Source organism: Oncorhynchus tshawytscha, linkage group LG06 (assembly GCF_018296145.1).
Source record: "Oncorhynchus tshawytscha isolate Ot180627B linkage group LG06, Otsh_v2.0, whole genome shotgun sequence".
Classification (NCBI taxonomy): Eukaryota; Metazoa; Chordata; class Actinopteri; order Salmoniformes; family Salmonidae; genus Oncorhynchus; species Oncorhynchus tshawytscha.
In genome coordinates, this window is record NC_056434.1 from 60,671,653 (window position 1) to 60,696,466 (window position 24,814).

General features: G+C 39.6%; 1 protein-coding gene across 1 annotated transcript in view; it reads left to right on the forward strand.

The window, feature by feature from the left end:
* Window positions 1–21,462, forward strand: part of fam204a (family with sequence similarity 204 member A) — a 36,238-nt gene extending 14,776 nt beyond the window's left edge. Inside the window, exons 6-7 of the mRNA XM_024424437.2 lie at window positions 20,543–20,652; window positions 21,100–21,462. Coding sequence (XP_024280205.1) covers window positions 20,543–20,652; window positions 21,100–21,151 — 162 coding nt within the window. The 3' untranslated portion in view covers window positions 21,152–21,462. The remainder of the gene's footprint in view (window positions 1–20,542; window positions 20,653–21,099) is intronic.
* Window positions 21,463–24,814: the final 3,352 nt, after the last annotated feature.

Here is a 24,814-nt window from a genome sequence, read left to right on the forward strand (position 1 = left end):
TGTTGTGGGTGGCTGTTCACAAATCTCAACGTGTATTTGAACACAATAATGGTTGAATTCAAGAAGTTTAAGCTGCCTATCAATCATTGTTTTTGTAACCGATGGACAGCCTGTGAAAAATGCACTCTTGCAACAGCTGTATAGTGTGGATCCCAGCCTATGGAATAAAAGTGGGTCTTTTGTTGCTCAATCTAATTGATACTGATGAAAAAAAATCCATAGGCCTAAAGGACACGTGCTCAAACTTGCACAAGTTGACTTAAAGGGACAATCTGTAGTTGCTACATCAATTTTTGGATTTATAAATCTATATATATTATAATATATACTACTGTTCAATAGTTTGGGATCACTTAGAAATGTCCTTGTTTTTGAAAGAGAAGCAAAATAATGTCCATTAAAATAAAATCAAATTGATCAGAAATACAGTGTAGACATTGTTAATGTTGTAAATGACTATTGTAGCTTAAAACGGCAGATTTTTAATGGAATATCTGCATAGGCGCACAGAGGCCCATTATCAGCAACCATCAATCCTGTGTTCCAATGGCACGTTGTGTTAGCTAATCCAAGTTTATCATTTTAAAAGGCGAAATGATCATCGGAAATGCAATTGCAATTGTGTTAGCACAGCTGAAAACTGCTGTTCTGATTAAAGAAGCAATAAAACTGGTCTTCTTTAGACTAGTTGAGTATCTGGAGCATCAGCATTTGTGGGTTCGATTACAGGTTCAAAATGGCCAGAAACAAAGTCCTTTCTTCTGAAACTCGTCAGTCCTATTCTTTTTCTGAGAAATGAAGGCTATTCCATGTGAGAAATTTCCAAAAAACTGAAGATCTCGTACAACGCTGTGTACTTCTCACTTCATCATGGTTACTACATGATTCTATATGTGATATGTCATAGTTTTGATGTCTTCACTATTATTCTACAATGCAGAAAATAGTAAAAATAAAGAAAAATCCTTGAATGAGTAGGTGTCCAAACCTTTGACTGGTAGTGTGTATATATCCATTGATTCTTGAACAATGTAACTTATAAATTCCTCATGTGCTTAGTTCAACTGTCACACTCCATGAGAACCCAAAATATAAGCTCAATCAGTCCTCCATGACAACAAAGTAATAAACAATAGAGTAGTGCTGGCTAATAAGTCCTTAGATTTAGGTTCATGCTCAGGTAAAACAATTTGGCTAATCTATACTTCCATATTTCCAAGTCCTGTTCTTGAAGATCAAGGGGTATAACATTGATTGGAATGACTAGAATTCTGTTAACTTTGGTTTTTAATGTAAATTATATAATTGAATCTTATTATATGTAGTAGAGAGTGATGGGTTAGGAGAAGCCTACATAACCAACCCATAAAGTAAAATGTAACATCATATGGCCAGCTATGTAAACTTTAACATTGATTTATCCTGCAATAGATGTTGTTCAATTTGTAACATTTCTGTCTTCTAATGCCTCTTAAGTGGAAAGTAATCAAAAAGTAACGAAATGTAATCAGATTCCGTTACGGAGTTTGGGTAATCCAAAAGTTACGTTACTGATTACAATTTTGGACAGGTAACTATTAACTGTAACGGATTACATTTAGAAGGTAACCTACCCAACCCTTATCATTACAGCGTACACGTTTCAGGCTGTCAGCCATGTACAGTGTCTTCAGAAAGTATTCATGTCCCTTGACTAACACTGAACCCAAACCGGCTGCGCGCGTGCGCTATCGTGCATAAATGTATTTTGTCCCCCACCACCAAACGCGATCACGACACGCAGGTTCAAATAGCAAAACAAACTCTGAACCAATGACATTGATTTGGGGACAGGTCGAAAAGCATTAAACATGAATGGCAATTTAGTTAGTTAGCTTGCACTCGCTAGCTGATTTGTCCTGGGATATAAACATTGAGTTGTTATTTTACCTGAAATGCACAAGCTCCTCTACTCCGCAATTAATCCACACATAAAACGGCCAACCGAATCGTTTCTAGTCATCTCTCCTCCCTCCAGGCTCTCATCTTTGAACTTATATGGTGATTGGCATCTAAACTTTCATAGTATTACCACGACTACCGGCAAAACAGTTTGTCTTTCAATCACCCACGTGGGTATAACCAATGAGGAGATGGCACGTGGGTACCTGCTTCTATAAACCAATGAGGAGATGGGAGAGGCAGGAATTTCAGCGCGATCTGCATCAGAAATAGAAAGGAGTTCTATTTTAGCCCTTGGCAACGCAGACACTCATTGGCGCAATAATTGAATAACATGGATTTCTAAATGTATTTTGCGACGTGTCTGGTCTGGTTGGCATGTTAATCCACATTTTGTTGTGTTACAGCCGGAATTCAAAATGGATGATTTAAATATTTAAAACGTGTTTTTTCACTTTGTCATTATGGGGTATTGTGTGTAGATGGGTAAATAAATTGACAAATTAAATGCAAAAATATGTAATTTACATAAGCATTCACACAGCAACTTCAGCTGTGAGTCTTTCTGGGTAAGTCTCTAAGAGCTTTCCACACTTGGATTGTTCAACATGAATTTATTATTTTCAAAATTATTCAAGCTCTGTCAAATTGGTTGTTGAACATTCCTAGACAACCATTTTCAGGTCTTGCCATAGATTTTGAAGTAGATTTAAGTCAAAACTGTAACTCGGCCACTCAGGAATATTCACTGTCTTCTTGGTAAGCAACTCCAGTGTAGATTTGGCATCGTGTTTTAGGTTATTGTCTTGCTGAAAGGTGAATTCATCTCCCAGTGTCTGGTGGAAAGCAGACTGATCCAGGATTTTGCCTGTGGTTAGCTCGTTTCTGTTTCTTTTTTTATCCTGAAAAACTCCCCCGTCCTTAACGATTACAAGTAGTGATGCACCAATATGACATTTTTGGCCGATATCTGATATTTTCCTTGCCCAAAAAAAACGATACTGATGACTGATATTATACTTTTTTGTGTCCTTTTAAGCATTCTAGTACAGTTAAATAGTTAACACACACATGTACGTAGTGGTCTAAGGCACTGCAGCTCCGTGCAAGAGGCGCCACCGCAGTCCCTGGTTCGAATCCAGGCTATATCACATCCGGCTGTGATTGGGATCCCATAGGGCGGCGCACAATTGGCCCAGCGTCGTCCGGGTTTGGCCGGGGTAGGCCGCCATTGTAAATAAGAATTTGGTCATAACTGCCTTGCCTAGTTAAATAAAGGTTACACACACACTGACCAAAAAGTTATTTTGTTGGCATTTACATATATCCCCATTTCCAGTAAAACATAATCAAAACCTATTTCTTTCACTTACTTGCTGTGCTGTTTCGTTGTTCAGTCGTTTCATTCTCAACCAGGATTTCATCATACATGTCAAGCAGTGAAGTTTCAGCTCTGTTAGTCAGTTGTTCGAATGGAGCTTGCTAGTGTGTCCATGTTTCCAAGCTTCAAACATGTTCTCAAATGCCATTGAAATTGTAGCAGCGGTATGACAACCAGCACATTCATGAGAATGAAATACGACTTTCCTCAGTACAAAATCCTTGACAACTAACTGTGCTCAGACTCAGCATGCTCATGGAGCTTATATCACTGGTCCAAATGTCAGTCGTGAAGGTTAGCAGTGATGCTATTACTGTGTAACTCCGGTAGGGGAACAGCTGAAAAATAGCTCACTTGGCAGTGTGTATCGGTGCTTGAACAGTCGGCGAAAGCCAACATCACCCACGACAGAGAACGGTTGATTGTCAAGGGAAATGAATTCCATTATCTTGGCTTTAATGGATTTCACCTTTCAGTTTTCTCGCTGAAATATTCTTACTCTTTCAAATGAATGCTCACCTTGTTGACTGCTCGATCCACACAGCAGACATTGTGGGCTAGGTTAGGAATGCTGTGTTGCACGTGTAGCAACACATGTACCTACGTTATATAGGTATGCACGTCATCTTTGACATCGGTTTTGCACATCAGCGTTAAACTAGACCTCGGGCCGATGTCAATGTTGGCATTTTTAGCTAATATCGGCCGATTCTTCACCGATATATATCGTGCATCCCTAATTACAAGCATACCTATAACATGATGCAACCACCACTATGCTTCAGTAATGTGTTGTATTGGATACATAACATTACATAACTATACGTAACACTGTATTCAGGACAAAAAGTGAATTCCTTTGTTACATTTTTTTTAGTATTACTTTAGTGCCTTGTCGCAAACCGGATGTTTTGGAAGATTTGTATTATGTACAGGCTTCCTCCTTTTCACTCTGTCAATTAGGTTAGTATTATGGAGTATCTAAAATGTTGTTGATCCATCCTCAGTTTTGTCCCATCTCCCATTATTTCATAAAGGTCAAATAAAAAAATAGCCACTGAACTCTAACTGTTTTAAAGTCACCATTGGCCTCAGGGTGAAATCCCTGAGCAGTTTCCTTCCTCCCCAGCAGCTGAGTTAGGAAGGAAGCCTGTATCTTTGTAGTGACTGGGTGTATTGATACACCATCCAACATGTAATAACTTCACCATGCTAAAAGGGATATTCAATGTCTGTTATTTTTACCCACCTACCAATAGGTACCCTTCTTGGTGAGGCATTGAGAAACCTACCTGGTCTTTTGGCTGAATCTGTGTTTTGAAATTCACTGCTCGAATGAGGGACCTTACAATTATCTGTAGGTATTGGGTACATAGATGAGGTAGTCATTCAACAACCTTGTTAAACACTATTATTGCACACCGAGTGAGTTCATGCAACTTATGATTATTACTCCTGAAGTTATTTAGGCTTGCCATAACAAAGGGATTGAATACTTTCAATTTTTATTAATTTGTAAACATTTTGAAAAACATAATTCTACGTTGACATTATGGGGTATTGTGTGTAGGCCAGTGACAAAGGAAAAATCTAAATTGAATCTGTTTTCAATTCAGTCTGTAACACAACAACATGTGGAAAAAGTAAAGGGGTGTGAATACTTGCTGAAGGCACCGTACCTAAAGCTTTGTTCAGGTAAACATTTGAACTTCAACAAAAGTTAGGCCCTGCACGCAAATCATGATGCTTTTTGTACTCTATCAAACATTAACCTGGTTGTCTATTAAAAATGTTGAAGAGGGACACACGGTAAGGGATTTGATTTTACATGCAAGCAGACTGTTTGTTGAAGGCTGATTCTTGTACCCAGCATAATATAAAACGGACTATAAAATACGATAATGCAAGTGGTCAAAGTAAAGATTAGAAAAATTGAATGACTTGCTTTGTTGATGAGAACGTGGCACCTGTAGTTCCAGAAAGCCTCTTAGAGCAGTAGTGGATTTGGGTAGAATTAGCGGAGGTTCTTCGCCTATCTGTCACCTCCCTTGTGGCTTGCCAGGAACATGAAGGATGGGCTTGACAGCAGTCTGGCAGCCATAGCTCACTCTGTAGCTGTGTTTACCTCATGATGAGAACAGTGAATTGACTGAAGTTTTGGGGGGACAAAGTATCAGAAGGAACTATCGCGTACAACAGAAATGGTGAGACGGACTGCGTTCATTGTTCTGTATCACTTGTTTTTTTATTAGGCCATTATTAGCCTGATGGAAATGTTTTCTACGTGATAATGAAAGCTGATGACAACTGACTTACAAATTCCACCTACTTCATACAGTACCGTGAATGAGTAGGCCATTGATTGAGATTTCACCATTAATTCTACTGTAGTATGTTAACTATGTTGTACAGAAGTGGATACGGATGTGAAGGCTTGGGCGGTATCCAGATTATCGTACCTTCATACCGACCTTGTGCCATACCGGGAAATTCGGTAATACTGGCAGAAGTACATGTAAAATCCCACATTGAATGCTAACAATCGCATTATGAACATTCTATACACTTTCTGACCTAAACTATTTTCAGGACAGACAACCCAGCTCATAAAGTTATAGACGTAACTCAAAAATGCTACTCATAGTTTGCTGCACGTACAAAACAAATATTACACAGCAAGGCTCTTGGTCCAGGAGGGGATTCTCAGCTTTACCGGCAAGCAAAACTCAATTTTTGAAAAAGCTATCTAGCGAACTAGCTACTGAATTAGCGAATCAAATGGACAACTGCAGAGCATTTAGCACATTTTTAGACAGTTCACTTAATAGTTATAAGATATCTAGCTGGCAAAATCTTTGTTGTGAATTCCACACTCGAACTAGATCAACTGGGCGTGCTGCACAACAGTGAGTGTAAACAAACACCACGTGACTGGGTACTACTGGTAAGCTTCATAATAAATAATTATGTGACGGGTGAAATGAAGAATGCGATCTTTATCCCCTAACATATTGCACAAGTTCACTGCAGGTATTTACTTAAAAAGTAGCTAAACAAATTCAAATGTCTTAGACGGTATTGAAAAATGTGGCTATTTCCAAATACCCCTGTATATGGTATACCACCCAAGCCTACTGATGTTTTTCATGGTGGCAAAGGGAGGGTATATTACTGGTAACGTTTACCAGTAAACTACCAGAATTGTTGTAACTTTCAAGTTTTGGAGGGAATTTTAGCACAGTGTCCTTTTTGGGTACTTCAAATTATCACAGGTGTCTATAATTATTTCTGGCCCTTTGTGTGGCCTTATCACATGTTAAATATATGAAATAATAAAGAAATCAAAATAGAAAGACAAAGCTGTAAAACATTATCCTAAATGTAAACCATCAACTTAATGAATACCACTGGTGTTTTAATATGACTTTCAGCATAAAATATATTTTATATTTTTTTATATAAAGGATATTTCTTTGTTGTTTTGGTGCCAAACTGGTGGCAGTTGTGAAAAAAGTCAATATTTGGAAGAGTTGCGGAGTTAATTAAAAAATGTCAGTGTTGTCTCGATGTTTTTTAATTCATTAGGATATTTTCTCTTGAACCATATGGTCTATCCACTAGAAACTCATGGACAATATGGACAATATGGACACATATATATATATATATATATATATATAACAAAAAAGAAAAGTACTATTTATGAATATATATTTGTTTTAAGTTATTCAAGTATAAATGACCTGTTAGTTACCGGTAGTTTTCCAACCCTACTTGTGTTACTGCTGCAATGTCCCTTTTCAAAGATGTTTTGCTCAGTCTCACTAGTGGATGTTGGACCAAATATACTGTATCTAAAAAAAAAAAAAGTGGATCAACTTGAGAGTAGTGTAGTTTGCTACAAGTGGCTGCAGGAAGTATCTAGGTTGCAGCTTCAATTCCTGCATGCAGTCTACATGTAAATCGCTTTGGCTAAAAGTGGCGGCTACGTGGCCTTATTATTGATAAATAATGGCATGCGGTGTATGAAACAGGCTCTGGAGAAAAGTGCATCTAGGCGGAGAATTCTACACCCACATGTCTAATCTGTCTTGAGTTCAACATCATTGCAATGATGTTTGAGTGTTGATTCAGGACAGTCCTATGGTGAAAAACATTTAGAGCATCAATATTCTCAACTGGGGCCAGAATCAATTTCAAGGTTATTATTGAAGAGTCTCATTTGATACTGTATGTAATGGCTTATATGTTTCATTTGTTTACGGTCATAACACTTGAGACATTATGGCAGGCTTTTTAGTGCAGGGATAGGTTTTTAACACGGAAAGAATGGAAAAGGAATAGACAGCTGTGAAGTACTCAAGAGGGTGTGTCTGTCCCCCAAGGCGTTATTTGTCAAGAAAACCTAGTACACTGTGAACAACTATGTATCACAGCCTTTTCATACTCAATCTACCAGCATTGCACATACGTATCTCTTTGAACCACGGTGAAATGGCTGAAGATTGAAAGAAAGCCTGTCATAAGGTTCCTCCCAATAAGGGAATTGTTTGTTTCTGCCGTGTTTTGAGCTTGCGCAATCAATTAATGTTTTTTTGTTTTTTTTGCCTTTGCTTTCTTCTTTTTAATCTGAATATGAAAACAATTTGGTAAAACCATTTTTTGGGGGGAAGGCTCCTTACAAATTCTCTGATACATGCGCTTTCATCTGTCCGGTTGCTTTGAGATTGTGTTCTCATTAAAGTATATATTTAAATATATTCTCCAGAGGCTGCAAGTCTTTTGTTTTTAATACCTTTTTCAAATATATTTTTTAAAAGTTATGTTCTTCTTTAAAGTTGGAAGTTAAGTATTAAGTCCAACAAAAAAAAAGGTGATACAAAGCAATCGCTTTCCTTCATTAGGTATCTGTTCATATTATTAACTGGTACCTTACTGAGACAGTTTCGAAGGAAGCCTTCAGTTTTCATCCCTAATACCTTATACATTTTAGAAAGCCATTGTTTGCCGATAGGATTGGCAGCGTTTCTTCTTTTCTCACGTGCGGTTTTGTTTGTTGATCTTTTGCCGAGCCGTTCTTTTCTTGTTGTTTCTCAAAGGCCGGCATAGAAGTCACAAAATACTAAGAATAGCTTCTGGGCCCTAAAGTACTTTTTAATATTAGTACAGTGTATTAAGTGGTGCATGTCTTCCAATAAGGGCACTTGCTACTCCATCCTTTGATTATTGAACATTATTTTACCCAGCTGTAGGTTACATATAGTGTAATTAATTTCCCCAATTAGCATAACATTAAGTGCTATATATAACTCGCACACCCTTTTGTCAAGAGAGTTAATAGGATTCAGCAGCTCTATTTGAAAGATGAATTCCAGAAAGCATTCCTGGAAATGAAACGAAGGCTGTATTCGGCTACGACTGTAATTCAGTAGTACAGCATCTGCTCATAACAGCTCGTGGCTCCTTATAACTGCCTGCACAGGTTCATAAATGCCTCTGATTCATTCACAATGCGTTACCCACGTGGTTTAAAGAGTTTAACAGATTACCCCCAACCATAGCTGTAGGTAGGTTAAATAGCAATGCACTACTTAATCCAATGCTTATTGTAAATCACTGCCTCTTCAGCGGACATCCATCCTGCAACACTTGCTAATTTTCCCTCTCCTGTACAAACCAAGCAATAAGCTCCCCTTTGAAATACTCTGCGGCAGTACTTTATAGAGTAAGAGAGAATAATACAAGACAAAAAAAAATGTCACACCATGTTAGTGCTTCCAGTTTCCCCCTAGCACTGATCACAGCTATTAGCGGAGCATTACCACTTCAAAACAGAAACTCTCTAGTCTGACACAATGGGTGGGGGCGCGGCGCATGTTCTTTTCATGAATTCCAGAAGCGAAAGAATATGACAATTCTGGAAAGAAACACCTGCATGGTTCATCATAGCTCCTTGGCTAACCACTGGTAGGCGAATGTACAGATCCCAGAGAAATGACACTGAAACATATACCGTAGATAGTTGAACACAGGAATCCAAGCCAAATTATCTACAGGTGCTGCTCGTGGCAATCCAGATTCTTAGAGTAACTCTGGATATCTAAATAACGTGTAAAGGACCAACTTAATAGTCACTTGACATTAGATCATTGTTGGTCGGAGATAGAGATCTAGAGCCATGTGAATGGTGGTTGCTAACTTGCATAGGGTTATCACTACTTCTTATACCACGCAAAATGGCTTGAGATGATTAGAAATCTCATTACTTCTACCATTTTCAATGAAACTAGAGCTATACGAAAGAATGCCAAACCACCCTTGACATGCATCCCTTTAGAAAGCACTTGTTTTAAGTATTGTGAAACAAAAGTGGCACAAAAAGGCTTTTGTTGGGCGAGACAAAAGAGCTGAACTAAGTGTTTTCGTGTTACTTATGTTATTTGTGTGTTCTCCCTTTTCAGTACCTTCGCCTAAGATGCCACGTGTTTGTAATACAAATGTAATGAGCATTGCTTTTGTGGAAAACACTCGTTATCAGATTTTCGCTGTCCCCCGCCCCACATCAGAACACGAGGCTCTCTTCCTCTACCCATGCTAGGCCCCCGGGCGACTGAGAAACAGTTAAGGAAAGTATTTTCTTTGTTCGGTTTCCCTGCACCATAAGCAATTTATCACAGAATGAACTTTTTATTGTATCTCTGTATGACTCACATTAAATTTTCACCCATTAATTTTGAAATGGGTACTAAGCTTTTATCAAATGCTTGGGAATCTCATTTGGATTATTGTATTTCATTAATTACTTGATAGACAAAGCATACTTTTCAATGTAGATTTTTTGTGCTGTTTAATTAATTAGCATGTTTTCTCTTTTAATTAAAGCCATTTTTTAAATTAAAGCCCACAGCAAAACACATATATAATTTGTTTGTAATTAGGCCTTAATTGGTGGTAGTGGAAGCTTAGCACCCTCGGTTTCTTTTTTCATGATTGCCATTTTATTGCCAGTCAGTCATTAATTAAACTGTTTTTCTAATTAGCTTATAAAACTGTTGATGGTACATTATTGTAAGTGTGAGTTCAAAGCTTGCTAATAAGCCTTCCCTACTCAGAAGAGGCAAGATAATGGAATATGTACAAAGCGGGCAAACTTTCAGACTCTTTTTCGGTCCCTAAAGATGACAGTATCTAGCATCAGATTATTAGGGAACAGAAAAATAGAGACATGCTTTATACCACTGGCTGTTCGGCAGCATCTTCCCAGGAGTGGCTCTCTTTTTTTGCATGTCATGTAATGCTGTTTGTCAAATTGGCAGTAAGATTACAGAAACCTCTGACACGACTGCCCCCTGAACGACAATAATGATCATCTTTATTGAGAGAATATGCCTCAGGAAATCCTTTTACTGAGGAGTGGCTTCTGTCTGGCCACTCTACCATAAAGGCCTGATTAGTGAAGTGCTTCAGAAATGGATGTCCTTCTGGAAGGTTCTCCCATCTCCACAGAGGAACTCTGGAGCTCTGTCAGAGTGACCATCGGGTCCTTGGTCACCTTCCTGACCAAGGCCCATCTCCCCCGATTGTTCAGTTTGGCCCGGCGACCAGCTCTAGGAAGAGTTTTGGTGGCTCCAAACTTCTTCCATTTAATAATGATGGAGGCCACTGTGTTCTTGGGGACTTTCAATGCTGCATAAATGTTTTGGTACCCTTCCCCAGATCTGTGCCTCAGCACAATCCTGTCTCGGAGCACTACAGACAATTTCTTTGACCTCATGGCTTGGTTTTTGCTCTGACCTTATATAAACAGGTTTGTGCCTTTCAAAATCAATTGAATTTACCACAAGTGGACTCCAATGAAGTTGCAGAAACATCTCAAGGATGATCAATGGAAACAGGATGCACCTGAGCTTGATTTCACACCGAAACGTTTCAAAATATAACGTATCGTTCCTGTATCATATCGGAGCCCATGTATCTAGATATGTATCAAATCGTCTTGATAGGAAAGGATGCACATCCCTATTGGTCATTATACAATTTCATGATGACAAATAGTCTTTATTCTGTAGGTGTAAAAAAAAATAATAATAATACGTCCAAGTACATGAAAGCATTACTGGCATTGGTTGTCTGGTGAGACTATTTGACTGCTTATCTAATCAAAGCCATGAGCTGTATATCCTCCCCATATTATTTTCTATTCAAGATGCATTGTCATGTTCTCTCAATAAAGATGATCATTATTGTCGTTCAGGGGGAAATCGTGTCAGAGGTTTATGTAATCTTGCTGCCAATTTGACAAACAGCATTACATGACATGCAAAAAAGAGAGCCACTCCTGGGAAGATGCTGCCGAACAGCCAGTGGTATAAAGCATGTCTCTATTTTTCTGTTCCCTAATAATCTGATGCTAGATACTGTCATCTTTAGGGACCGAAAAAGAGTCTGAAAGTTTGCCCGCTTTGTACATATTCCATTATCTTGCATTTTCTGAGTAGGGAAGGCTTATTAGCAAGCTTTGAACTCACACTTACAATAATGTACCATCAACAGTTTTATAAGCTAATTAGAAAAACAGTTTAATTCATTAATGACAGACTGGCAATAAAATGGCAATCATGAAAAAATAATTGTCTAGTAAAATAAAGGTAAAATAAATTGATAGCCCGCTTAGAGTTTGCCAAAAGGCACCTAAAGACCTAAAAAAAAAGATGAAGATTGAACTCTTTGGCCTGAATGCCAAGCACCACGTCTGGAGGAAACCTGGCACCATCCCTACGGTGACGCATGATGGTGGTGGTGGCAGCATCATGCTGTGGGGATGTTTTTCAGGGACTGGGAGACTAGTCAGTATCGAGGGAAAGATGAACGGAGCAAAGTACAGAGATCCTTGATGAAATCCTGCTCCAGTGTGCTCAGGACCTCAGACTGGGGTGAAGGTTCACTTTCCAACAGGACAAAGACCCTAAGCACACAGCCAAGACAACGCATGAGTGGCTTCGGGATAAGTCTCAATGTCCTTGAGTGGCCAAGCCAGAGCCCAGAATTGAACCCGATTGAACATCTATGGACAGACCTGAAAATAGCTGTGCAGCGACACTTCCCATCCCACCTGACAGAGCTTGAGAGGATCTGCAGAGAATAATGGGAGAAACTCTCCAAATACAGGTGTGCCATTTTTATAAATGTGGGAATTTCTACAAACCTGTTTTTGCTTTGTCATGATGGGGTATTGTGTGTAGATTGATGAGGGGAAAAACAATTTAATACATTTTTGAATTAAGGCTGTAACTTAACAAAATGTGGAAAAGGTTGAGTGGTCTGAATACTTTCGAATGCACTGTAAGTCAATAAGTCATCGTCTTACTTGTCTTTTCCTATGAGATGACGTGCAAATAATTTTTTGCCTACATTTCTTTTCAGGCCTGTGTTTCATTTAAATGTTGACCACCATCCAACATGGACATGTTTATTAGTCAGAAACACCTGCTGATAAGTTCTTCCTATTTGCGAGTCGTCTGAGAGCCAAACGTCTTTTCTCCGTACACTTGGGTTTCCACGAGATAAAACAGCCACAAAGTCCAAATTGGCTATATTGTACAAATTCATGAAAACAAAAATGAGCTTTTTGGTCTTAATTTAGGGTTAGGCTAAGGTTAGCAGTATAGTTATGGTGAGAGTTAGGTTTCAAATCTGATATTAGGTAAAGGTAGTTAACTAGATGTGTTAACTAGTGATGCCACGACACTTGGCTGCCTTGCCATGGAGCAAATAAAAATGTTGCCCAAACAAATTTTTTTGCACCTCCCCTTTTTTTTTACCCGCAAATTATCGTAATCCATTGGGTAATTTGTTAAATTGAAATCATTTTTTTAGCCAGTCTGCATAAAAAAAGACAATTTTATAAATGTCAAATCGCATGATATGATTGCATTTTAGAACCCCGCTCCCCCCGTCGCCACAAGAGGAATGGTTTTGAGCAATAATGTTTTAGGCCAATTCATTTTGCATGGCCAGGTGTGCAGGGGTTTGCTTATTTTCTACCATTTCATTGATCCAAAAGAGACATCTCAACCCACCCGGGGAACCTGGCCATACAAAACTAACTCGCCCATTGCTTCCATACACCCTCCAAAACGTTCAATATTTAGGCTATCCATATTACGGAAGCTTATATTCATTCTATTTCTATTGCGGATTTGCAGTCGCAATTTAGATAATGCATTGATATACTGTATAGCCAGCGTGCGGAAATGATAACAGAGAGAACAAAGAATGTAGCTATTTGATCATGTCTGTGTGTGTTTCCAAATAGGAATGACGTCTGGAATCCGACACTGTTTCACTGGAATTATCATATGGCAAAAGTCAGACAAAACATCAACCCGGAAACATGTCAACGGCTCGTTTAGGCACGTTTTAGTTGAGACTCATCTCTTGGCAGGTATTTATATTTCTGAAATAATTATTTTCACCTGACTTACAGGAATGCCTGTCTTAACTGAAATGTCTTCACATAAACTTTCATTAGCTAGCTACGGTTAGCATGCTAGCTAGTTACACTGAGAGCGGTGCGTCAGTGCCCTATTTGTGATTTCTCTGCTACACGTGGAAATCACCACAACGTTCCCACCCCAAAGTCCTGAATATGTATTCGCAGCCTGCATCAGTCTTCGAGGTGGAACCGTAACAAGAATTTCCACTCTAGGTCAAGGATTACTTGAAAACAGTGGTGTGCAGAACGGCATCTCGGAACCCACAACTTGTCGGTTTTTGTCACGGATTGGCTATTGTAGCAGACGATCACCTCGGGATCCATTTCTATTAGCTAAAAACAAGAAGAAGTGGTTTCAGTGGGCACCGAGATCACCAAGACTGGACAATTGAGGAGTGGAAGAACATTGCCTGGTCCGGACATTGCGTCATGCAGAGTCAGGATTTGGCCTATGCAGCATGAGTCCATGGCCCCATTCTTCCTGGTGTCAATGGTACAGGCTGGTGGTGTATTGGTGTGTGGATTGTTTTCCTGGAACACCTTGGGTCCATTGATACCAATTGAGCAATGTTTCCATGCCCCTAGGAATTCAAGCTGTTTTGGAGGCAAAGGGGGGATCCAAACCGGTACTAGATGAGTGTACCTAATAAAATGACCACTGAGTCTATAGCCTAACATTGAATTTCACCCCATCTCATAATCAAGTGGTTTGGAAAGTTTGAACGTTTTGATGGACTCTTCTTCTCCTGCTTTTCGACCATGTGTAACCGATGTGAAATGGCTAGCTAGTTAGCGGTGTGCGCGCTAATAACGTTTCAACCGGTGACATCACTCACTCTGAGACCTTGAAGTAGTGGTTCCCTTTGCTCTGCAAGGGCCGCGGCTCTTGTGCCGCGATGGGTAACAATGCTTCATGGGTGTTAGTTGTTGATGTGTGCAGAGGGTCCCTGGTTCGAGCCCCCGGGTCGGGGCGACGGATGAAAGCTATCCTGTTACATTGATGCTGTTGACCCGGATCACTGGTTGCTGCGGAAAAGGAGGAGGTCAAAAGGGGGGTGAGTGTAACCGATGTGAAATGGCTAGGTGGTGAGCGCTACAATCGGTGACGTCACTCGCTCTGAGACCTTGAAGTAGTGGTTCCCCTTGCTCTGCAAGGGCCACGGCTCTTGTGCCGCGATGGGTAACAATGCTTCGTGGGTGTCAGTTGTCGATGTGTGCAGAGGGTCCCTGGTTTGAGCCTGGGTCGGGGCGACGGTTGAAAGTTAAACTGTTACACATGCAGTGCGGGTAGCAAAGGTGATTGTTGTCCTCATTATGAAATTATCAACATTACCCTTTATATAAAATAAATTACCATATACACTGATCATTTCAAGCAAAACTATTACTGATGGTGAACCTGAACAATCAAAATAAAATCGAATCTAGGCTAAACCCCGATCACCATGTATCCTACCTATAGCCAGATGAGAGTTGTGTCTCCGGCGGTAGTTTAGGACATTTTATTCTGGTAAAACATCTTTTCACACCTTTTCAACAGCGCAATTTGATAAAAAAATTACCTGGCAAATTACATTGGTTGTCACTCAACTAATAAAGCCTAATATTGTGCAAGCCATTTCACAAACATGTGAATGATGGTGACGTGCAGATTTGCCAGATCAGGAATAGAGATACCTCTCGTTAGTCAGCACGCACAGTTGTGCACAATGCACAGTTCAACTAGGCCACTGATATTGCCTGGGGTTATTCATCATGCAAAATGACTTGTAGATCAATGACTGTCAACTTAATGACTTGCTTAGTTCAACACGCAGTTGTCACCAAAGATGAGAGGTATTTTCCGAAGGTATAAAAAGTAATTTGTGTAAAACTTTTTCTGAACCGGTAATTCGTGACGTTTGAATTGATTTTCTGACCTCGATGCATGCTACATTTGGATCAGTTTGGGTTCCCACAGACTTAGGCCTCACTCCCCCCTATCTGAGATATCTACTGCAGCTCGAATCCGCCACATACAACACCCGTTCTGCCAGTCACATTCTGTTAAAGGTCCCCAAAGCACAGACATCCCTGGGTCGCTCAGCTTTTCAGTTTGCTGCAGCTAGCGACTGGAATGAGCTGCAACAAACACTCATACGGGACAGTTTTATCTCAGTCTCTTCATTCAAAGACTCAATAATTGCCACCCTTACTGACAGTTCTGGATACTTTGCTTGATGTATTGTTGTCTCTACCTTCATGCCCTGTTGTCTGTGCCCAATAATGTCTGTACCCTGTTTTGTGCTGCTACCTTGTCATGTTGTGTTGCTGCCATGCTGTGTTTTCATGTGTTGCTGCCATGCTATGTTGTCATCTTAGGTCTCTCTATGTTGTGTTGTCTCTCTTGTCGTGATGTGTGTTTTGTCCTATATTTTTATTTAATTTATTCGGATTTTTAATCCCAGCCCCCGTCCCCGCAAGGAGGTCTTTTGCCTTTTGGTAAGGCCGTCATTGTGAATAAGAATTTGTTCTTAACTGACGTGCCTAGTTAAATAAAGTTTAAATAACTAAATAAATGATGCACTCATATCTTAAACATTTGAACCGGGGACCGAAGCATATCGGTGAATCGTTACATTCCTATTGACCAAGTTCCACCCCCGTCCAGGACTCAACCGGGTTCCAGCGGCCAACAACCTTATAGCTTACCAAGGGATCCAAACCTCTTGACGAAGTTGATAGGCGTTGGGTTAAAGTTGCTACACTATCGCTCTTCTACACTTATCCATATCAAGTTCCTAATGCCTGGGCACACTTTCGATGACCTGACACCAATTTGCAAAATCATGTGTTGCATTGACCTGGTCTCAGACTTGGGTCATGGGATTATCATCCCAACCTTTTGTAGCCGTTAAGCCGGGGGGGGACTCTGTACCTCTTGATGGTAAACAGTAGCTAGGTGTTGGGTTAAGGTAGCTTCTAGCTACATTCTATTGCATGGCCCTACACACCATTTGGCTCACAGTGAAATAAGAGCACATCCGCATAATCTAACACACGTAGAGGTGAAGCTTTAGGCCTATGCATTCCATTTGAGCCCGACTTCACTCAAATCATTGTCAAGACTTTTGGTTATCCGTTTATCTCTTTGATCACAAATGTTATATTTTCCACAGATACACAGAATATTAACTGTCATGTTTCCTCCCTGGCTTTTTCAGGGAGTTGAACTCGACCTAATTCTTCTTATCAGCATAGGCATTTCTTTGTTTAACCTGCACAGATAGGACAACCAATAATTGGAAATAGATTGAATGACATCAAAGCAATTTAGTGGACAAACTGCTTTATGCTTCATTGTCGCAGTAATGCTTTTACGTGGCATAAACAAGATCAATTTGAAGTATAACAATCTGACTTTTCAGACTAGAAATCCATTTTCCTTTTTCCCTCCCTACCTCGATTCTTCGAAATTAGATTGAAATTACATATGAGCTGCTAATCTGATATTCATTCCATTCTTATATAGCCCTGCTTCCCAAAGTTGACTAAGGCCACATTATTTAGGCATTAAGGTAGTGTGATAAGGGAATTAGGCTGGTCATTAATCGTTTACACGTCAAACGCAGTGGAGCAGCTCGGGGTGGTGATTTAGCGAGGCAAAGCCACATAGCCCCTGTTAATCCACCTCTCACACGTTTTAATTGGAAGAGGCTTCCCAGGATAGGACATTTATGAATGGGTTTAAGGCCATTTCTCCCTTAAAGCCATCATTTATTTCATATTCTTAATACCAGCTTGAACATTTTATCCATATAGAAGAGCATTCGTGTTTTGAAGTTGAATCGTCTCTCCCTGCCATTTTGTCTTTTTGAAGCTGCTGTTGTTTGTAATTGTGTATCTTGGGATATCCAGGGATCCAGAAGTTACTGATAACTACACACTCAGAAGACTGTATGCAGTCATGTTGGTAAACTGGTAGTACTACCGGCATTATCCCCCAATGTCTGGATTATTGTCACTGACAGAAGACACATCCACGCGGTCCATGAAGTAGGCTATGCTGTAGCATACAAGTCAGCTCAAGGGGGGGGTGTGTATGACAATACCTTGTGTTACTCAGTACTATTTTGTGTCCATACAATGGACATGTCTTATCACAGCCTTGTCTTTAACATGGTCCGTGCTGAAGTGACATATAATATAATGAGGCCCCATATTTGGAGGTCCACTTGAATCTCTATGATGACCCAAACATGAGTGACAATAGAAAGCGTTACTATTGTCTTAAACCCTCCTAGTGGCCCTAAGGTGCTGCTACTGCTGCGGTATAATGCAGCATGAATATTCTGCCTGCAAACCTTCCAAAGGTCACAGTATTAATCCTTTGAATAAACCTTGTGTTAAACAGAGGCTGTGCTCAGGACAGACTTTTAAAGGAAAGACAATGGTTTTGGGGGGAGGGGGGGGAACGGATGGTATCGGACACTAAATCTTCTTTTAATATTGGGTTTTAAGGAAACATGGATTGGCTTGTGTGACTGCCTTAAACAAAGAACACATGAGTTTTTTTCTTCCTGTTGTGTAGGCTCATGTCTCTTTTCTTTTTTTCTAGCTTTGTATTTTTTATTCTGGCAGCACATTTTTTTTAAATTTCTTCTGGCTTGTGATGTGAAAGGATTTGGCACTAAGACGCAAGAAGGAGGGGGAGAAAAAAATCCTGAAAAGTGGATCAAAAAAAGTAAATGAAAAATAATGTCATATTACTGAAAATATGAGAGGCTAATTTGTGCCGACTTTTTGCTAATTTTGTTCTCGCCACAGAAAGAGGAGCCGTCACCTGCTCGGCGCCACAGCGCTGACAGTGCCAGTGATCCATGAAATAAGCTGCCGCTGGCTTTGTTCAGATAAGAATGAACAAATCTGCACAATGTACTGCTCTCGGAATCTCATTTTCATACTTGCATGCAGGCTAAAAGAAATAAGCTGTTTGCAGGCTTGATTAATCAGACATTTGAGGGCTTTTTTGTCTCTTTGATCTGTTCTGTCGCCTAGGTAACTTGGTTGACATTAATGTTGAGCCCCAGTAAAGACAATCAGGGATTGTAGACTGAACTGATAAAAAAAATTAAAGACCTTTAACGCTTTAAATATAGTAACTGCTCAGTGGCGTCATTTGAAAGAGAATAGGGGGGAATGTGAGGGTTTTAATTTTGGTTTTGGAAGAGGGTTTTAATTTTGGTTTTGGAAGAATGTTTAGGAAGGCGTGGTTTCTAGACCTTTGCATTTCAAATGATCCACACGGGAGAGCAGGTTAATGTGGGTAATCCTTGTGTTGTAAAGAGTATACATCTCTGGGTGTAAACTTCAAAAGGAGCCATTTAGCATCCTCCAATTTCATTGTATTTTCTCTCAAAACTATGCCTTTTACCCAATTACTTTATTTTTGGAAAATGTGTGAACACAGGAGCCTTTCTGAGATTTGTCAATAATTTAATAAACCTTCAGATGTACAATCCCAGCGTGTGCCACAGCCAAGCAAATGCATTTAGCACCTACACCACTTAAACATGGTGCTCAAAACGCCCTGATGAGAATTATCTGCTGGCAAATCTACTCCCGACATAATGATCACCCATTGTAACTTTCCCTTTCTCCAGCATTCCAACTAGAAAACATAATTTATTGGCTATAAAACCTATAAAAAATGGCAAGGAATTAGAAAACTGTCATAGTATGTTAGCTTCAGGTTATGCAGACGCTTTACAAATCTTCCAAGTGACTGTATAGATTAATGCCTCGAGGGCCCAGCCAGAGCCCAGTACTTGCAGCCAGCTGAAGCCCTTATCTTAAATCCAAGCAAAGTACCATTAATCTTTTTGAAAGACCTTTATGGCTTTTAATGTATCCCAAATTAGAACATTTTACACCCTTGGTTCCTGAAATATGGTGATAAAAAGCCTTTAGAGTTACATTTGTCCTGGCTGCTCGCTCTGACCTGCTTAATCCCAGCATGCATTAGGAGATATTTTAGTTTTAGTCTTTCTAATAAAGTTTATCCCACTTAATTATAATTGAAAGAAAAAAAATCACTAGCAGGTTTATTTTTTCCCCCAGTTAAGAAATGGCGGCACATTTCTTCATTACCTTAAGACTTTTTTTCTTTCCCCTGATTGTACTCTATGCATTTTTAGAAAGGGTGATTTGTTCCAAGTGTTTATCAAACTTTTCCTTCGGTCGAATAATAAACCTATCTCGGGAGTGACAGGATTTCTCCTTTTGTTTCTCGTGCTTCTGTGCGACTGGGGTTATTGGGATTATTCTGCTCGACAATACATGCACTTCCTCCCTGGGATTTGGACAAAATGTGTTTGCCACTTGCAGGCACAGTCATTCCTTTAACTTTTCATTTAAAGAACTGCGCACGGTCTCCTCTAGTGTACATTAAAACGATTTAGGAAAGGTCATGATTATTATTTTTGCACGTTCGTGGTAAATAGTTGACTGTCTTATTACTGTTAAGCAGTTGTCTGTGTGTATGTACCATGTTTTATTTTTCTTCACCAACCCAGGGATCCTTATGCCATCATGACTGTCGTTGCATCATGGTCGGGGTGAGACAAAACGGGGACCGGAGGCACTCATGGGATGCCACCCTGACACATCAGTTGGAAGAGCTCTGCTTGCCAGAGAGACTGATTTACATCCTCTAATGGGCCTTGTCTTTGTCTCCCTCTCAATAGCTGGCCGTGAAAATCGCTCAAGCCGCCGATTGCCGTGACTTTGTGCAAAGCAAACAGGAAGCGGAGGCTTCTCGGGCAGCCCAGAAAAGGAAGACGCAAATCGCTTGGGGGTGTGTTGTCTTTTTTGCTCTCCTCCCCACAATTATCTCCTTAATTTACATTACATCGCAGTTTGTCAGTGACATACATTTTATTATGCATATTTGCCCAGCTTGCCAGCTTCTTTCCCACTTATTTCATGCACAGGTATGCGTACATGCTAAGTTTCGCCTATACAGAGAATGCGTGTTCTGTAGCCGTCTCGTAAAATTCGATAGACACCATTTTGAACTGTCACAGTGGATGTCATGGTTAGAATATGTGCAAAATGTGTTATGTCAATGTTTAAGAACTACACTTAACTTACTGTCATTTCAAGCTCTCAAGAACTTGGAAATATGTGTATTTCATTCAGAAATGAATTGTCTTTTCTGTAAAAGAGAATATATTTTGCAGGATTTTTATTCCAAGTACTCAAAATAGGTTTTTGCTAAATCAGTATTTTAATATTGTTTCAGGTTTGAAGCCAAGCAAAGATGGGAAACCAAAAGCAACATGGGATATATGTGACATAAACCCAGAAGAGAAAGAAATGTACATTTTTGTAAAGATTTGTGTAACTTCTCAGTTAATTTAATAAAGTTTGTTAGAAAAGATGTTTGTACCTGTACAATTTTGAGAGGAAATGTCAGGATACTGTACAAAACAATAACAATAAAAAAACAAAGCCTGTATAAGATGAGAATTATGGACTGTTCAAATGAATTCTCTGAGCACTCCATGGTGGCTGCTGTGTGTGTGCTATTTTCCATTTACATTTCTGTGATTTGAGCATTTCTGGGCCTTTTTCCTTCCAATTAAATCTGGTGTACATTACTGGATGATGCGTTTATTTATTGCTGTAAAGTGGGTTAATCATGAAGGCGCTCCTTTCTTCTGAGGAGGTAGAGAAAGAAGAGATTAGGGTCCTAATGCAATGTACAGGATAATGTGCGATAGGATTTGCCAGTGCAAAATGAAATTTGGCTGCTGTAAACTGTTCTGAGCAGCCATAAACTGTAAATTGTGTCAACAGAGAGGGTATGAGACATGAAACGGAGGCTTTGGTGTTGGCCTTCACCCATGCTGAGAAAGATGCCATTGTTCCTCGGCTTAAACAAGAAGCACAGGATATTTCTGAGAAGCCTACTCTATGGCTGTAAAGAGTCTGAGCAATGATTAACAATGTTGTTGTGCACCCAGTAGATTTGATGCCAGTCTTTTATAGTTTCTTTGCACCCTGATCATATTTTGATCTGCAATGACCTCTCCTAACTGGTCCAACCCAAATCCCCCATGCCGATTGCGATAATTATTATTGTAATTTCAAATTTCATGCGGAAAAATAGCAAGTCTGTTAATTGCCGTTATTCATAACCTTACATTATTTTGTTAACAATGCAAAATGATTGCTTTGCTCCAAGGCAATCTGGATTTATCCACCTCAGATGTTTGCTGTTCACCCATTTGTGCACCCACTCCACGCTGGAGTGCACGCTGTATCCTATTCTCACAGTCCTGCTGTATAGGCTGAATCAGTCACTCACTGCAAGACTAAATGGGCAGAACATCCTCATAAAACGTTTACTTGACCGAGGCAACTTAAAACTTTAAGCATCTGAAAAAGCTGAGAACTACAATGGATTCCACAGACAAGAGAACCAGCTGTTTTTCATTTCTGAGTAACATTTAAGAACCTTACTGTGATTCTTGTTCGATAAAAAGTGTCTAAAAGAAACAAAAATGGCTTCATAGCAAAGTCTCAAGCAACAATTTAGCTTGGACTGTCTGGGAGTGGTCGGAAAACAAACTGTTATTGGCAGAGAGGTTTGGAACTCTTACGGTATATTAACTAATTCACCGCCTGGTGATGCCAGGCCAAAACTCCATCCCTCAAAACAAGCTGACATTTCAGGTGATCTTTTCAATCAGCTCTTACACTAAAAGGGTATAATCTTTTCACAATTTCACAGTATTATTCCAACCTCATAGTGTGGAAATGTGTATAAAACACAGGACAGCACATTGGCAATAGTTTTCAGAATCACTTTTACATGATACTATTGTTTATTTGATGGGTGGACATTTTGCTGTGGGGAAAAAAAAGACATTTGCTCTACAGTATATGTTTTCATTGAGTTTCTGAGACCATCAGATGACGATTGCCTGAATGAGCGAAGACTTACTAATCATTTCCACGCTGGAGCCTTACAGTATAGGACTCTGTGTGTGCGAGAGGCAGTCAGATATGAAGATGAGCTAATTCATCTATTTAACAGTCCTTCAGTGAGAAAGAGTTTAACAATGTTAATCACCTCAAAGTGCTCTATATGGGTTATTGTCCTCACTTTGATTGTGATTATTTCAAAAATGCATATTGATTGAGAACAGAGAAAAAAATTGGAATGGTTTTGATACACAACATTAGACCGTTCATTTCTGGTGCCTAAAACTAAGATCAAATTGGACAAATCCTTCTAAAAACATTGCTTTAACATGTCCCATTTGTAATGTATCAAGCAGTATTTACTATTGTTAATTATGTTGATTTCCAATAATACTGAAGCCTCGCTGTTTCAAAAGTCTGGATGCAGGCTAAGCAAAATCTCCTTAGCGTTTTAACACTGCTTTAACAAATAATCATTTTAAGTTGACCCTTAAATTGTGTGTTAGGCTTCCAACACTGTGTTTTGGAAACTGGTATTTTAAAACTTAACAGTCATTCAATCAAGAACACTTGACAGTGTTGAGCTCACAACACTGTGGGTGTTGGAAATACATGTTTGAAAGCAAGTCATTCAATCAAGATAACTTAAGTGTTAGGCTCCTGACACTGGGCGTTGGTGACATGACAACACAGTGTTTCCACAGGAGTCGCATCAAAAACACTCTGGGTGATCATAACTTAAACGACTTCCTGTCATTTTAAATGGTTTCACAATGAACTTGCACTGCTTAGCACTGTGTGGTCATTTTGGATCTTTTCTTAAACATTGCACCCTCCAACACTCAGAGAAAATGACTGCTTTTTTATCAGGGTGATATTCCATTTGGCCTGTTCTCAGATAATGTTTAACTTCTCTTGGAAAGACCCTTTTATATGTACATCATCTCATCCTGTGTCCTAGGCATAATGCTGTTGAACCAGTGGACTCAAAACAATGGCTAGAAGCAATTCACATCTGTGAATATGCTTTAGCTATATGTTAGCCTGCATATAGCCATTTAAATGTTAGCAAGTCGAGTGTTTTCATTGAACATGACCAGCGTACAGCCTAGAGCAGCGCAGCCACCGTATCAATAGCATCTCCGTTTATTAATCTCTTTGAACATAATGCCTTGAGCGGAGAAGATACTGTTTTTTTTAAGCAGGAAAATCCTGTTTCCTTCTCTCCATGTTACGGAGTCATTTTCAATGGGTTTTTACTGCAGGCCAAGCTTGGCCTCTGACCTATGTTGATTTGTTGTGAAATGCATCGACAAATTCCTCGGGCACATGTTGAAACACTTACGGGGGAGAGCAGTTGTTGTCGTCAGGAGTGGAATAACAACAATCCTATTAAATGGTTGAAAAGTAGTTGTTGTGCAATTGTTGTGAAGGTTCTGCCGTGAACAGGGACATGTGTACCTTGTAATAGCATATCAATGGGATCACTAGCTGGTGTATCACTAGATTAAAAACAAACAAATATCAAAAACAGACTTAACTCCAGAAGCTCGGGGATATGACCCCAGGAAAATATCTCGGTGTCTCAACTAAGATGCTACAGATAAGGGGAAATATTCAAAATATCTTGACCATAGACTGGTCTCTAAGAATAGAAGAATCTCTCGTAGGCTCACGCACATCCATAGATGGATGGATGTACAGAACATTGGCTTTGAATTGGACTGCAGTCTCAAATTGTAGTCAAATAAAAACATTTTGTTGCGTTTTGTGTCAATGCTGCCCCTTCCTTATTGAAGGAGTTTGGTTGTGTTTCATATTCAGTATGTTCATTCCTGATGAATGTAAACTAGTCTCAGAGCGACAGGCGGTATTGGATGTTGACATTTCCCCCGGCTGATTTAATGACCTGTTTAATTCTGGCACGTCCACGGCACCTCACAGATGTTTTGCGGTTTTAATTAGCGTAATCATCACTCTTGAAAAAGGCCATAGGGCTGTTTAATGGGTCTTGTTTGTCAAGATGC